Source organism: Nematolebias whitei, chromosome 13, assembly GCF_014905685.2.
Source record: "Nematolebias whitei isolate Nwh7 chromosome 13, NemWhi1, whole genome shotgun sequence".
In the NCBI taxonomy this organism is placed as follows: domain Eukaryota; kingdom Metazoa; phylum Chordata; class Actinopteri; order Cyprinodontiformes; family Rivulidae; genus Nematolebias; species Nematolebias whitei.
The window spans coordinates 28556582-28572817 of NC_056510.1; the positions used below are offsets into that span (position 1 = coordinate 28556582).

The following is a 16236-nucleotide window of genomic DNA, read 5'->3' on the forward strand; positions in this document are numbered from 1 at the left end:
CTTCTGGGTAGTGTAGTTCTTTTAACTGGCGTTACAGTGTAGGCTTATTGAAAGAAAACTACAAAATGGCGGCGCCTGTCCAAAGTTTTTTCGTTAACTTTTTATCCTGTACTGTCCCAATCATGTGAGTAATATTCAAGATGAAAATCGTTAAAAAAAAATCTGTGAAAGAGCGAGTCTGTGACAGTCGAACCGCGAGGTACTTATCATCTGTGACATTTTTTGGCATGGACATTCAGGATTGTAGCCTCGCATGTTTTCAGTCATGGGAGAACTCCCATTCAGGTTTTCAAACATAACTCCACCCATTTAAGATTTATGAAAACTAAATTGAGAAGCGTTTGCACCACCAGCAACTATTGTAAGAGGACACTTAGGAACATTTTTGTGCACGTTCATAATTCAAGCTTGAAAGCCTCTGCAACTCACTTGAGGAAATTGAGAAATGTTTTGAAGCATTTTGGAGACGTCATTGTGAACGTTTGCATATTGTCTCCAACAGTTGCTGCCCAGAACCATTTAAAGAGGAAAAAGCATCATGTTTTAGCAGTTGTGTTCTTTTAACATTTAATGTTATAGTCCATCCCATATCCTTCTAATTAGCATATGGCAAAGAGATCAGTTTGACTGAAATCAGATTTTATCTCGCCAAGCACAAACATATTTTATCATAACTCAAATACTTAAATAGTTAGGAGATGGTAAATTGGTTGGTTCTTGATAATTGTTGATTTTGTTCATTAACTGAAAGAAAAGGGGAGCCGGTCTGTTATTTGATATCGTAGGAAAATAGCACACAAGTAAAATTAACTTTTTTTTTTTCTCGAGGAACTTCCAGGAAGACAACTGCAGTTAAACCCAAAACTTTACAGTTGACTTCAGCTTTGGATCTGTCCTAAAGCTTTTCACCGAGCAACAGTAAAGGGTCTGAGCATGACCTCATAGTGTTAGACGAGAGGAATGTAGTGAAAAGGGTAGCAACAGGGAGGCTAAATATAACCAGATGCTTGGGTTGAGATCTGCTACATTGTTACCTGAAGTAACATTTGGTTATTTCTGACTGGGGAACACTAATGTCTGGTTTCAAATTTAAAATAAATATATGTCCTTAATGATTTTTTCAGGGTTTAGAAAAATAATGATGGTGTTGCCTTATTTTAGCACTTTTCTTTACATTTTATTTATTTTAGTTGTAGTTCATCTCTATTTATCACTCATGATAAACAATAAATCAATTACTTGCTTGATAAATGAAAATTATCTACCTCATTTTCATTTATCAGCTTTATTGTTTCTTCGTGTCTTTGTCTTTCTACTGAAGACACTGGATGACAAAAAGCTCAACTCTGGTGCTCTTCACTGACCCCTCCCTTTCTCTTTTCTCTTTAAAATCCATTTTAACCATCTAAAATCGCGTTTTTGAATCATTAAAAGCAGCAAAGCTGAGAAGCTAAGCTACGAGCTAAGCTAACATATCAACCTCGGGGAAATAACTCAGTCTTGTCGAAGCTCCAAAATTCATGGTTAAAACCCATCCCTTTGTGCAAAAAGTTGTTTTTTTTTTCTGCAAAAAGAAGCTGAGAACTTGTTTACTGATTTTTTTTTTTTTTTTAAAGCTTGGTGTGAAAAATGCTATGCTAAAGTGCTCAAACCACACCAAGTGTCTGCCATTTTGAGAACCTAAAAAATGAAGGAGAGACAGCCCATGTCACGTCAACGGGCCTCCCTCCCATTTTTCTTAAAGACATGCTGCTCGCTCCCTCACTATCCATCCTTTGGTTCAAATAATCTTATACTGCAATCCGGTGGTCAAAAAAGGTACTACACTCAAAACAAATTAACCAACATTTCTTCTTAAATTTGACAATAATTACTAATTGTTGTCAAATTTCAAACAATATTATCGTTTATCGCAATAATTTCTGAGACAATTAATTGCCCAGCAAAATTTATTATCGTGACCGGCCTATTCATACATTAAATGTAGCTGAAAGCACTCTTATTCTATGGATTCCTTTTTCTTGCCATCACTCTCTCTCAGCACTGATCTAAGTCAAGTTTGTATGTGTACACATTAAACTTTTGAAGTTTTTTCTAATAAATTTTCTTCTGTTTTTCTCTCCTTTTTGCAGATGAATCTGGGACAGAGGAGGAAACGGAACAAGAGAAGCCCTCAGTAGAAGAAACAAAGAGAACTAAACCAGAAAAGAGGAAAAGAGTAACGGAGAAAACCAACAAAGCCAAGAAGAAAAAGGATAATGCCCAGGTTGTGCCTTCTTGATTGATATGGGAAATGTATTAAGTAAAAGTGAAAAATATGCACTCTGTATTCATGTTTAACTATAAAATCAGTAAATTTTACTACTAGAGAAAATTTATATTAGTGGGGTTCTTTTTTATTACATTTTATTGATACATTACTAATAAAACATAATTACTACAGAATTAAAGCTGAATTGAAATTATGTATCAACATCACACACATAAAAATTACCAGCTTTGACCTTTTTTATTTATTTGTTGTTTGTAACAAAAATATATGTCAATTTACTTCTAAACATTTATGACCTGTGCTGCGAACATGAGTCACAATGAGTAATTTTTCAATAATAGCTTATTAATACTTTCAAATTCTACTTATGAAATGCTTCAAAATCACATATAGTTTGTTATATTTATCATCTGACTACGAGCTAGTTTTTTTGTTGTTTTTTTTGTGCTGGTTTGAAAACTTTATTTTTAATGTTCTAAGAATAATGTTATCGGGAATCTACAAGCTTAACAACGACACCAAATATTATTTGAAGGAATGGTCAGTTTTGAAAGATTGTTTCTGAAGACTTGATTGAAAGGTAGATTAGGAAGATTATATGTTGTTTTAGTTACTGGGATTGATAAATAATTTGGGATGCACGATACTGGATTTGTGGCTGATATCCGATATGTTAAAATTTATTCGTCCGATAAACAATACCGATCTTTTATTTACGTTCCTTTGTCAGGCCTCTTATTTAGGCTTATTTGGTACAAAAATTGTGTAACAGCTGTAAGAGCTGGTGACATATTATATTCAGTAACTGCCATATTTTATGCGTAGCACTTTAACTTATATTAAATGAAAAGTGTTAAATGTTATTTATTAGTATTAGTCACCTGCGATGCTGTCTCACCTGTGGAGGCTTGTTCCAGGTTCCTATAGCTGCAGTGTGGATCCTCTGCACTCCTGTGCATGAAGGACAGACTTTTTAAGTTCAAAGTTTTTGTCTATCCATTGTGCCGTAAGACTAATCATGCTAACGGGGCTAACACGACGTCCAAATGTCTGTGGTAGAACTCACCCAACAAGTCGTGCTATCGGCTATTAGCTTCTCAATGATGTCGGCAATGACAGCTTGTAACTCGGGTAAGGCTACGTTGGAAAAATATCTCCTACTGGGGACGATGTAGCGACGCTCAACGTAGTCCATAAATCTTAGGAATCCGACATCCTCGCCAACGAAAAATAAAACTTCCACACCGCCGACATTTTGAATTTTCCTCTCCGCCGTGAGATCAGGTAGGCGTGTGTGACGTCAGCATGTTGTGCTGCCACTGCAGGCAAAAACAGTGTATTTTATATCGGTGAGTTTTTTTAATGGAATGTCTGATATTACACTTGAACACTAATATCGGCCGATACTGATACCATGCCGATAATATCGTGCATCCCTATAAATAATGTCTTTGTGGGATTTTGTTTTCATACACATCCTAATTACAGTGAAAATCAACATTTTAAGTGACCTTGCACTGCAGCTGTGCTCATTCTGATTCGTTTGATCAGAACGGGTCACGTTTAGGCGTTCAAAAAGTTCGGAAACTACACTGTTTTATGGAAAATCTGTTATATGTTTGCATTTCAATTGATTTATTGTATATTATTGTTATATTTTGCCTGAAATGTATGCTGTTTGGGTCTTGTTTTTAACCAAAAGTGCCTAATTTCTTAACAGAAAGAGCCAAATGATCTCCAGTCAGACAAACCTAAAAAGAAGAGAAAGGTGAGTGTGGCGCCCCCTGCTGTTATAACAAGGAACAGGTGTTTTATAACTAGTTAGGGCTGGGTTGTTTTGAATACCTCTTGAAAATACTTTGTTTTTCAGAAGAAAAAGAAGACAATTACAGACGTCTTGGCTGCCTCGGTGCTGAAGCCGGGCTGTCCGTCCGACCTGCAGGAGGTGATTACACATTACTTCTCAGACAAGCGCTCCGTGATCGAGCAGGAGGAGCTCAAACTGCAGAGTGAGTCGAAGCTTCTCCCCGTTTAACTCGCAAGTTCAGTCAATATCCGCCGAGCCACTGAGTCACCGAGGTCACCACGGCCTTTCATTTCTTCCAGACTCCAGTTTCCTGTCCAGTAATGACCTGACGCACAGCCTCTCTTCTTATCTGAAACACGGTGAGCGAAGTTCTGACCCTGTCGGGTGTTGACATCCACACTCACAGGTTTGACTTTAATTGCCTTTTTGTTCTCCAAGTTTGTCCCAAGTGGACAAAGATACAAAAGCAGCACACAGAGAAGAGCTCAGTGGTTGTCCTCATCGTCTGTAGCTCCGCTCTTCGCACCATCGAGCTCATCAAGTAAGCGCTGACCCTGTGATGTTTGACTGTCTTTGATTTAACGGAAGTTATAACCGTCTTGTTTCGTTTGCAGACAGCTGACTGCCTTCAAAGGTGAAGCAAAAGTTGTGAAACTTTTTGCCAAACACATCAAGGTAGAGCTTGATCATAACGACTCAATTAAAACTGTAGTAGTTCTAGCAGAACAGCTGATTCTGTTGGTTTGTTCACAAAGATTGAGGAGCAGGTGAAGCTGCTGCAGAAAGGCGTCACGCACGTCGGGGTGGGGACACCTGGCAGGATCAGCGCTCTCATTGAGAGAGGTACCCGTGGTCGTGAGTTTATTTCACTTCTGAGATTCCCAGGGTTTTCTCACTCCAACGTTGTTTCCACAGAGGGTCTGACCTTGCAGGCACTGAGGTACCTGGTTCTGGACTGGAACTGGAGGGATCAGAAACTCAGGCGGATGGTGGATGTTCCTGAGGTGAGCTCCTGCCCCCTGCTGGAGGAAGAAGCTGCAAGCACTTTCAACTGAGATGATGTTGCAATGCCAACTTGTTTAGAAATGTTTGAATTATTATTTCTTCACTTTGACTCTTTCAACCACATAATCGGACATTTCTTTCATCACCTCAACTCATCAGACACTAATTTTATTTAAGAGTTTGTTTAGTTAGAAAACAAGAAATAGAGTGTGTCATCACTTAATTTAATCCTGTATGTTTCAAACTTTTACATAAATTAAACTAATTTAAATCAACATTTGACACAATGTTTTAAGCTCATAATAATCGACCTCAGACCCCAAACTGGGGATCACTGGTCCTGGAGTTAATGACGTTTTCTCCCTCATTACTGTTGTTGCTTTTTATTTTTTGTGAATTTAGAAATATCTTAATATTCATATACTAGCCATTGTAAATCAATGCAAAAGTCATAATAGTAGTAATGATAAAATAACGTTCTTAAAATACAAGTGCAAAACCAATATGCTGGAATAAATGTAATTTTGAGGGGTCTGGAATAGAATTATTATTATTAACACTTTACAGTACTGCTCCCCTTATAGATGGCTAATAAATAGTTTATAGATACGTTTTGTATTCCTCTAAAAACACTTTATAAAAAATAATAGTTTATTATGCATTAATTAAGGGTGACAGAGACAAAACTGATGTGTTTGTTGCCAAATAATGAGCCAAATCTGTGCACCTATATATTTCATCTAGAGTTGTTCTATTAAACATTTCACACTAAGTTACTACCTTGTAAGTACAATAAGCATTTGTAAACCTACTTTATCACTAAGTATCTACAACTAATGTTAAATAATTTAGTCTGAAATGTTTAATATAACAACTGTAGATTAAATGTATAGGTGAACAGATTTGGTTCACTATTTGGCAACAAACTGGTCAATTTTTTTGTCACCCTTAATTAATGCATAATAAGCAGTTATTAATGATTTATGATGCGTTAATAGAGGAATTAATAATGTATCTATAAACTATTAGTCATCTAAAAGGGGAGCCTTATTGTAAAGTGGTACCTCATTGTGTATAATTGAAAGTGCTCCAAATAAAACTTAAGATAGTGATGGACAAATGTAAAAACTTGCAACACTAATCCTGTAAATTTAATTGTTCTGTACGTTTTTACCACCAATGATCTTAATATTCTGTAGGAAGAGCTCATGGGTTCGGTTATTCAAATTATAAATGATAAACTGCATTATACAACACGACTAGAGAACTTCATCTTGTGTTTTTGACTGAACGGTTCACATATTTCCTCATTTCTTTTAGATCAAAGTGGACCTCATGAAGCTGCTGGAGAGAGGAGTCCTGACCTGCAGAGACAACAAAGTCAAAATAGGACTTTTTTAACAAACGTATTGAGTTTATTGTGTCCACTGTCAACAGTTAATCTTTAATCGTCAACAGCTTATTGTTGCTTATTACATACAGAAGAGCCTCTTTTTTTTTCCTTTGGATCAGTGTCTGTTTTTTTTCCTCACAGTTTTAAGAGTTTGCGTCAGACAAATATCTCATTGTTGTCATTAGACGTCCAGCAGCCTGTTGAAGTGAGATGCATCGAATAAACAGTCTCAGTAAAATACGGACATCATTTTGTGTGTTGGCTTTAAGTTTGAGAAAGTTCCTCCTGTTGAGAGCGTCGGGTCAGAAGTTCACCTGTCCACCAGGAAATGGCAGTAATTCAGTTATTCTTGTGATAAAGTTTAAAACAAACAAAAATAACGACTTAAAATTCTCTGAGTTTGTTTTTTGAGGTGATGAAACTGAAAGGAAGGAAGTGGTTAGGAGCAACCATCTTTTAGACAAACGGAAGTAACAAAAAGTCAGAAATGAGTAGTTAGGTGAAATACTGCGGTTAATAAGTAACACGCTCCAACAGTCTCCACCCTGCAAAGCCTGCTGGGAAAAGCTCTTGGCAAGCAGAGTAGGGTGTGCGAGTGTGATATTACCGACAAAAAAACAGGAAAAGAAGAAAGAGCAGCTTCTCTTTGAACCTTCAGCTGTTTGTCAGGTTCCTCCTCTCCCCTACCAGCCGAAGGCCCCGCTCATGGGCCGAGCGCAGGACAAGTCTGGGCCTTTGGCTCGGAGGCCGGACAACTCCGCTTTCAAACAGCAGCGACTACCTGCTTGGTCTCCGATGCTAACCGCTAACACTGTGCTGCCTTTCTTCTACCTCATGGCTCTGATATGCATGCTGCTCGGAGTGTGGCTGCTGCTCACCGTGCAGAGCACACAGGAACTAAAGGTGAGCGCAAACAGATTTTTACTTTGATGTCCAGACCTAAATAACACAAGGGTGTGTGTTGGAGAGACGAGGCGAGCAAAGCTCCTCGTGTGCAATAATGACTGACAGACTGGAAGTTGCTTTAAAAAAAAAAGTTTTAATCCACACTTGTCTGTCTTTTCAGCTGGACTACACAGAACGTGGAACTTGTGCTGAATGTTTTCAGATGCGTAAAAACGTGAGCTTTGCCGGAGAGCCCTGCAGGTGCCAGGTGCACTTTTCCATCAGCAAAGCGTTTAAGGTAATTTCATGTTTTGGAGCGTGCGGCGCTGTGACGGCGTCTGGGTTTGGAAGTTTGTTTCTCACACAACTTTCAGCAAGCTTCGTTCATTAGGACAGCTAGTTGTCCTCCGAGCTGTAAAGCTCAAAGTCCACGTCACATGAGATAAAGATGTGCATCCGGGTTCGTTCTTTCAGGGAGATGTGTTTTTTTACTACGGACTGAAGAATTTCCATCAGAACCTCCGTAGGTACATGGACTCCAGAGATGATGGACAGATGGTGGGCCGGAAGAATAAATTAAAGGTATCTTTCTATTCCTCTATTTACTTTTAAACCGATACAGCTGTTCTCTCACATCACAGTAAACTGTGCTTTATAGATTATGTTTACTTTAGGTTATGAGTTTTCCCTAATTCTTCTTGTACAAGCTGATTGTGTTTTGTTCACGTTAGTAGTTATTGTCCAGAAGTTGCTGCAGTGAAACTGATTTAAGTAACGTCTCATCAGGTTTTATGTGACGGATGTAGTTTTAACAAAGCTGGTCTTTCCTTCGCCTGGTCATCTTGACAAAACTTTAAATTTAACTACGAGGTGATGAGTACTACAACTGTGACTATGGTGCTACTTCAACTTCCACTTTCTTTCTGGTCTTTGTTCCCATGAAAAGTGTCTTCTTCACACATCATTTGATTCTGCTTGGCTTAAAATACAACCAAAGGAAGTTAAACAACAACGTCTGCCCTGACATTCATTCTTAAAGAACAGTAAGTTGCAGAAATGGTGTGAAAAAGAAAAAATAATCACAGATCAAACGGCATCGCTACAACGAGGACAAGAGAGGAGAAGAAGCTCTTAAACTTCTTCTACACTGAAGCATGCACTCTACTGTGATCCATGTTTCTTCTGTACGCTTTTCAGCATCTTTCTCGTTCCACAGTTTTTGTGCTATTTCAACACATTTTGTCAAAACGTTCAGCTCTTTCAGGACAATCCTGCTACGACTTTTGGTATCTGTGCAACTTTAGCTTTTTGAAATATTTAGCCTTTTCTGCCACTTTTTCCCTCAAAGAAAAAGAATTGAGCTCATTTTACATCCTTCATATCTTTAGATCTTTTTACAACCTTTTGCTGCTCCTTTCACATTTTGTTCTGCTTCAGCTTCTTTCAGCTTCCTTGTGCAAATTGTGACATTTTTCAGCTACTTTCAGCTACTTTCAGCTGTTTTTTTTTCAGTTGTTTTGTGCTGCTTTCTGGTAATTTCTGCTAACTTCAACGTTTTTGTGCTTCTTCTAACTTCTTTCTGCTAATTTCAGCTTTTAATGTTCCTTTCAGCTGATTTTGGCAAGTTTCAACTTTTTCTGCTATTCAAGCTACTATTTAGCAGTTTTATGCTCATTTTAGCTTTTTCAACTAATTCTACATTTTTAAAACTCATTTCAGCTCTTTCCACTTTCTCCTGTTAAACTTATTTCTGCCTTTTCAGCTACTGTTCAGCAATTTTTGCTAATTTCAGCCTTTTTTTTAAGCAAATTTCCTAATTTTGTTCTCATTTCTGATTATTTAAACCTAATTCAGCAGATATGTTATTTCTGCTTTCTTCTGCTAATTTAGGCTTGTTCTTCCATTTCAGCTACAATTCAGCATGTTTTTTTTTTAGCTAACTTCAGCAATTTTTCAACAAGTTCTTCTGCAATAAGCATTCACACTGCATTTTCACAGGAAATGCATTTTCTCTAGTTTAAATCTGTCCTTGTCTTTTATTAATATTCAAATCATTTTGTTGCTCAAATAAAACAAACACAGCTAGTATTTGTTCAAGATAATCTACCGTAATATAGAAACAAAGTCTAATGCATTTATTCCTAAATCTGACCATTTTGGTCAAAATATAAAACTTATACAGCCCGTTGTATTTGATGTATGGTTCTGGTGGTATTGTCAAAGTAGTTTTTTGGTAGTCTCCAACAGAGTGGTTGGCTTAAATGATCATTTCTGTTCTTACTGACTTGTGTGGATGAGTTGGTGGTCATTTTATCCCTGCTGTCCACCTTTAACATCCGTATCTTCCTGATGGTCTGTTTCACTCTCATCACGTGTTGAGGATAAACACTAACAGCTTCCAAATGCAAGCTGCCATTTGGAATCAATTGCAGATCTTTTATTTGCGTTACTAATGAGTGAATAACTGAGGAAAAGCCCACAGCTATTTAGAAAACCAATCTAGATCCAAAAATTCAAAAGCTATGTAAACGGTTTTAAACTTATTTCTAAACTTTTTCAAAGAACAGCCTTCTTTTCAAACTTTGATTATTTATCCAACAAATTTAAGTCAAGTCCTCTGGACGGTTTTTTTTGTTAAAACGTTTCGTCCTTCATCCAAAGGACTTCATCAGTGTGAGGAGCCACAACAAACTCAGTCCCACCAGTTTGATGATGATGGTTTCTGGAGTCCGCCCTCTCCCCCATCGACTCCTCTGAAGTACCAAAGTAGTTCAAAACATAAAAGTTCATGCTCAATAAATAATCCAGGTAAAAAATCCAACAAAGTTAAGTCAGGTCTTCTGGATTTTTTTTTTTTTTTTTTTAACGTTTCATCTTTCATCCTAAGGATGATAAGAAACCATGTTGTCACCATCAAACTGGTTGGCCCACTATGCGAGTAAGCCACTTATGGGACTGACATTGTTGTGGCTCCTCAGACTGATGAAGTCCTTTGGATGAAGGACGAGACGTTTCAACCCAAATAAATCATCCAGAGGATCTGACATTGTTAGATTTTTTACCTGGATTATTGAGCATGAACTTTGATGTTTTGAACCACTCTGGCCATGGCTGCCTCAGAGGAATCAACGGGGGAGAGGGCAGACTCCAGAAACCATCTTATCACCACCAAACTGGTTGGTCTTTGATGTTAGATTCCTTTTATTGTTGTAATTTTTTTTATGGTAAAAACTAATGAAAAATGATCCTAAAACGAGCTTTTTATGGTTGTGCTGAAATATAATAACTCGAGATATATTAACAGAAGTGATCAGTGTGCAGACAGATCACTGAGTTGTAAAGTTGAAGCATGAGACTTAATTCATTCTGAACTTACTGATGGTGACAGTTCAATTAAAATGATTATTATTCTTTTATGGTGTTTTAGTGCAACAGCAGTCAGAATAAAAGTGTCAGTAAAATCACAGCTGTGTTTAATGGTGACAACCGAAAGGTTCCTGGTGTTCGACTTGCTTTGCAATGACCTCAGAGAACTTTCAAACTGATTCCATAGCTGCTGAGAGGCAATATTTACACGTCTAAAGTTGCTAAATAAAAATAAACTTCTGCTGAGCTTGAATTTTAGAAGTTAATTTTACCCAACAATCCCAGATGTTTATTTTATTACAAAACACACCTTTTTAGTGTTAAACTCTTCATGGGACATTTCACACAGTGTGTTCATTAAAATGTTCAAGTTCAGTCACAAGAAACTTTTTTTTCTTGTTTGCTTTTTAATAACCACTTTCTGCTAAACGATAAAAGGCAGATGTTTTTGTCCATGTCTGTTTGTTTGTCTGTTACTAAAATATCTCATAAACCCCTGAATGAGTTGTAATGAAACATGGATCATTAGATGAATGATTAACTTATGGAGTCAACCTGATGAAAGCTGCCAACCAACCTTAAAAACACAAAAATGGCTATAACTTGGACAATTTTACAGACATATTTATCTCAATTTGTATTTATTTTTCTTTTTTGTTGCGTAGACTTGGTGCTTAATTTGTAAACCATACAATGCCAGAACGCAAATAGCTGGTGGGTGGGGGTTTGTCTGGGGGTCCTCCCCCATACAGTTTTTAATAAAGTAGATGCCAATTCCTGCATTCTGATGTAGTTTAACAGGTTGATAAACATCTGTTTACCTACATAGGTAAACACTTGATTCAATAACTATGAGAGCAACAAGAAGGAGCCTGACCAACAGCTCTCCTTGTGTGAATAGAGCACCCCCCACACACACACACACGCACACACATGCTTCAAGTACTATATCCATTGCCACTGCCTTCATGTGTTTCAACTCTTGGTTGTTTAGTTGTACAATGAGAATACTTTTTTTTTTTTTTTATGAAAGTAAATTGGACTGCCTTTTCGACATTTTGATTGCTGTTATTTTGACAAATTGGTGCCGTTGTTTTGGTACATCACATGGCTACCCAGCAAACATTTCTCTCGTATTTTAATAAATAATTAAAAATTTATTAATGACCCATTTAAACTGTAAAATTAATTTGAAATCTACTTGTGCTGTTTTATTATATTTTTGGGGTTTTATTTAAATTGCCCATGACTGTACTTTTAGGGACGGAGGTTTTTTAAGGGTAGGAGCAGAAATGCTTACTTGAAAGGGCAGCTCTGATGTGATATTAGGAAGCTCTTAAGTGGCTCTTATGTTTAAAATGAGTGTTTATGTATTTATTTTCAGTTTCATATCCAACATAAGTTGTATTCGTTCAAGGCAAGGCACAAGCAAGTTAAATGGCTGCTTAGGGCACCGGGGCCACTAGGGGGCCTCCTAAGTGGAATTGAATTTTTTTTTTTTGTAATGACTTCTATATGATTCTATTTAATATTTTAAGTTCAACTTTTGCAAATTGTTGCATACATTTACAAAGTTTTAAGAACTAATTAATCAGCTTTAAATTTCTGATTTTAAACCATTTTACATGGTTTCAAGTAATTGTTCATTTAAATTATTTAAGTATTTCCTTGATATTTTATTTTTATTTTATTTTGTCTGTTTTTGCACAATTTAATTTATTTATGTAGTGAACCTGATCTGACCTCAAATCTGATCAGATGAACAGAGACTGTTATTTCATTGATCTGCATCCAGAAATACAGTTTGAGCCATCTGGAGACTTTCTTCCTTGAATTAATCAAGTAGAAAAGACAATCCTCTATGATCATTACTATTTTACAAATGTTTGATAATCAAATTGTGTTAGTTCACTCAATGTTTACAGGTTGAAGAGAACTACTCATTTTTATTTTACATAAACAGTAAGTAATGATTTTTATTCCTCATTCAAAGAAGAAATCAGGTTAATATGCATTTCTTGATTTTTCTGTCTGCAATGAGCAAGTTTGTAAGTATGTTAAAGGTCGAGTCTCGGTCAACTAAAATGTTTACTGAGAAGAAATGTCATGTTTAAACTTTTTCAGAAGATAATAGGAGTTTGACTCCACGAAGTCTGCTTTTTCTCCAATAATCTTTTCTGTCTGTTAAATAATCTCATTCTCTGACCTCGAATTTGATAACATCTTACATCACAAACCACACCTCTATTCTGGTCCATCCACGAATCAGAAAGCTCTAAATTGACCCGGAAGTCAACTCATTTAAAATGTGGCAACTTCCCGGTTCTAAAGAGTCTGATGCTGCAGAGCACTGAGAGTTCCACACAGAGTGCTGAAGAGTCTGATGTCGGAAGTCTGATAGAGAGTGCTAAGGAGATGAAAGGAGTTCAGAGTTCTTGGATGCAAACGCATTCAGGATGATCCAGAGACGTTTTGGGATTATAACTTCTGTTTGAATAACCTCGCACGACTCTCGAAGGATTTCAGCTGCTCTCAACGGAGACGCTGAAAGAGTCAAGGAAGGATCCTATACCGACGCTGATATATCATCAACCAGGTAACGGTTCTACTTCGACCAAGCGTACCGTCGCAAGCTGAGATCTGAAGGAGCGTGCACGTTTCTGGTCAAACAGATTAATTCCCTCACAAATCTCTCTGTAAGATAAATCTCCTTTCTCCTAAATTCATTTGACAGATATCTTAGAAATATCTGAAGCAAAGTCCTCAATCACCGCCGTGTGATTGAAGTCCATTATCTGTGAAACTTGTCTGTTATTATTTTCATATTTTGCCAAATTAATGTAAATGTTTGATGTTAAACTTTGATTCTGAAAATAAATGACCGCATTCATTTTGATGGGTCAAAGATAATAACGTCTCTCGTTACATTTCTGTTAAATTCAATGCACGACATTTACACAGTCAGAAAGATGAGGAACTCGTGAAAAAGTATGAATATATCCAGCATATGACATACTACATTTATATGCATCTAAGTTATTTTGTCTGTTGTTTGTTGTTGATCTTGCACTACAAATTATTTTGCAGTTCTTTGGAACCAAAGATAATAAACCAGATGACACTTTTGCTGCAAAACACATTGCATAGTGGTGTTTTCTTTTTTTTTAGTACCACTATGATATATGCATATAGGATAATGTAAACAGAGCTGTCAGAGTTGCAATGAGTTTGTTAGATGGTGAATGATCTGATCATCTGTTGATTGCAGTAATCCACATTATTAGCAGAAATAGAGGGCCCCAAACCAAATTTTGCTTAGGGCCCCATGGAGGCTTGGGCTGGCCCTGGGTTGAACAACTGGGAGATAAGGTTAGAGACACTAGGCTGAGATGGTTTGGACATGTCCAGAGGATGGACAGTGGTTATATTGGTAGAAGGATGTTAGAAATGCAGCTGCCAGGAAAAAGACAAAGAGGAGATATATGGATGCTGTTAGAGAGGACATGGAAGGAGTTGGAGTGAGGACAGAGTAAGATGGAGGATGACTCACTGTGGTGACCCCTGAAGAGGAAAAAGCCGAACGATTTTCAAGAAATTTGTATTTAATTTGTCATTTTCTTTACTAGAACCCAAGTGCATACTGCGAGCCATTTGCAAGAGATCAGAACGGAGTCCCTATTGCTCCCTGCGGAGCTGTAGCCAACAGTATGTTTAATGGTAAACAGCACTTATAATAACATCATCAGTCATTGCTTACTTTCACCTGACTGAACCATTAACCCACACCTTTCTCCCCTCAGACACCTTTGCTCTGACCTTCCATCATTCCAGCGGTTCTGTTCTTGTTCCGCTGCTACGGACCGGCCTCACATGGTACACTGACAAAAACGTCAAATACCGTAACCCAAGGATGGACAACTTGACTCTAGCTGAGGTGTTTGAAGGTGAAGCTGGAAGGTAACGTGCATTTCTTTGTGTTCTTTTGTGATACATGGCGTTAACTCGTGATACTTTCTCCAAAGGCACTGTGCAACCTTTGTACTGGCAGAAACCCGTGTATGAACTTAATCCAGATGACCCGAACAACAATGGTTTCATCAATGATGATCTGATTGTTTGGATGAGAGAGGCCGCTTTCCCCAACTTTAAGAAGCTCTATGGGATTTTAAATCGAAACAGCCGACCACTCTTCTCAAAGGGGCTTCCATCGGGGAACTACACCATCGATATAAGCTACAGTATCCTTTCATCACATCTAGGAGTCTTTATACGCTGACCAGTTTCCTCTGAGCGTCTCTCTGGTATCGATTTTCTTTTTAAGCCTTAACCTCCTGCTCCTTCAGACTTTCCTGTGCAGCCGTTCCGAGGCAGAAAGGAAGTGGTGCTGACCACGCTGACCTGGTTTGGAGGTCAGAACCATTTCCTGCCTGTTGCTTACCTGGTAACCAGCAGCCTGATCTTCCTGACTGCTGTTGTCCTCACGGTGGTGTGGTGGAAGTTTGGAAAGAAAGGAAAGAACGTGCTTTTAACATTTCAATAAGACGTCTCATGATGCCGAAGACCAGGATGTAAGGAGAAACTCACAAGCAGGTGAAAAATAAACTCATTTGCTGCTTTGTGGGCAAGTTTAATGCAAAGAGCAATTATGGGATTAAATGTTTAATAAACACATTTAAGACAACAAGTGCTGAAACACTGAAGCACAGTGAAGTTTGACATTTAATACATTTTGTGACTTTCTGTACAAACATTCAGGTGTGTTTTGCTGCATTTGATGCAACTCTGTAAAATTTAATAGTTCAGATGAGTCGAGCAGCACCGCTCGAGTTGTTTTGTTTTTTTAATTATTATTTTTGTGTGTACGGCAAATCAGTTGAAGATTGTGGTTTAATGGAGTAAAAAAAAAAAGTGGAGCTTTGCTTTCTTTGTTCTAAAATGATAAGAGCAACATGGAGTGTGCAATGTGTAATTTATTGTTTAATTGTATATTCGTTTTTTAATATACTTTATATTTTTGCTATTTTGGGGTGTAACTGGGACCTTGAGTACACAAGTTTGTGTACTCATGTACCACATGTAATGCGAATGACAAAGAACCTTGGAACATTAATCAAGAAACAGCAGGAAATCCAGAAGTCAATTTAATGTTTTTATAAATTATCATTTTTAGATTTTCATCATCTCCCTTTTGGGGTAATAACAAACATGTCCTAAAATATCAACTTATGTTTTTTTCTTAAAAATATATATTTCAACCATTTCATTGAATGCTGCATTGGCACCAGAATTTAAAAGTATAGTTCATTTGGGGAAGAACAATAACTTGAATTATTAATATCCTACTTAGTTCTTAGAATAACTATTTAATTCTGACTGGATCAACAAGCTAAGGACTCGTCTGTGGACTGTTGTCTTAAGACGAGTCTAAAAGCAAAAATGTCACATCAAACTTTGGCAGCAGCAGCAGCTAGCTGTAGCACTTCAGTCAGGAACAAAATATCTGGAGTA

At 37.3% G+C, this 16236-nt stretch overlaps 2 protein-coding genes across 2 annotated transcripts; both read left to right on the top strand.

Annotated features, from left to right (window-relative positions):
* Window positions 1–2119: 2119 nt before the first annotated feature.
* cmss1 (cms1 ribosomal small subunit homolog) lies at window positions 2120–6690 on the top strand (the record flags this gene model as incomplete). The annotated part of the gene is made up of 9 exons (XM_037686677.1): window positions 2120–2266; window positions 3993–4040; window positions 4143–4281; window positions 4379–4438; window positions 4518–4620; window positions 4694–4754; window positions 4835–4922; window positions 4995–5083; window positions 6405–6690. Coding segments are annotated over 9 exons (816 nt in total), but the record flags the coding sequence as incomplete, so codon positions are not given.
* A 424-nt stretch (window positions 6691–7114) lies between these two features.
* tmem30c (transmembrane protein 30C) lies at window positions 7115–15290 on the top strand. The gene is made up of 7 exons (XM_037686567.1): window positions 7115–7380; window positions 7544–7660; window positions 7837–7944; window positions 14355–14445; window positions 14529–14672; window positions 14751–14966; window positions 15072–15290. The coding sequence occupies exons 1-7, from the start codon at window positions 7183–7185 to the stop codon at window positions 15266–15268; spliced, it is 1071 nt and encodes a 356-aa protein (XP_037542495.1). The 5' UTR covers window positions 7115–7182; the 3' UTR covers window positions 15269–15290.
* Window positions 15291–16236: the final 946 nt, after the last annotated feature.

What these genes read in the sequence shown, in the direction of transcription:
- tmem30c (XM_037686567.1), top strand. Translation starts at nt 7,183, where the DNA reads ATGGGCCGAGCGCAGGACAAGTCTGGGCCTTTGGCTCGGAGGCCGGAC. An exon ending in AGCCAACAGTATGTTTAATG is followed by an intron (nt 14,446 to 14,528) that starts GTAAACAGCACT and finishes TTCTCCCCTCAG; the next exon opens with ACACCTTTGCTCTGACCTTC. An exon ending in TCTAGCTGAGGTGTTTGAAG is followed by an intron (nt 14,673 to 14,750) that starts GTGAAGCTGGAA and finishes CTTTCTCCAAAG; the next exon opens with GCACTGTGCAACCTTTGTAC.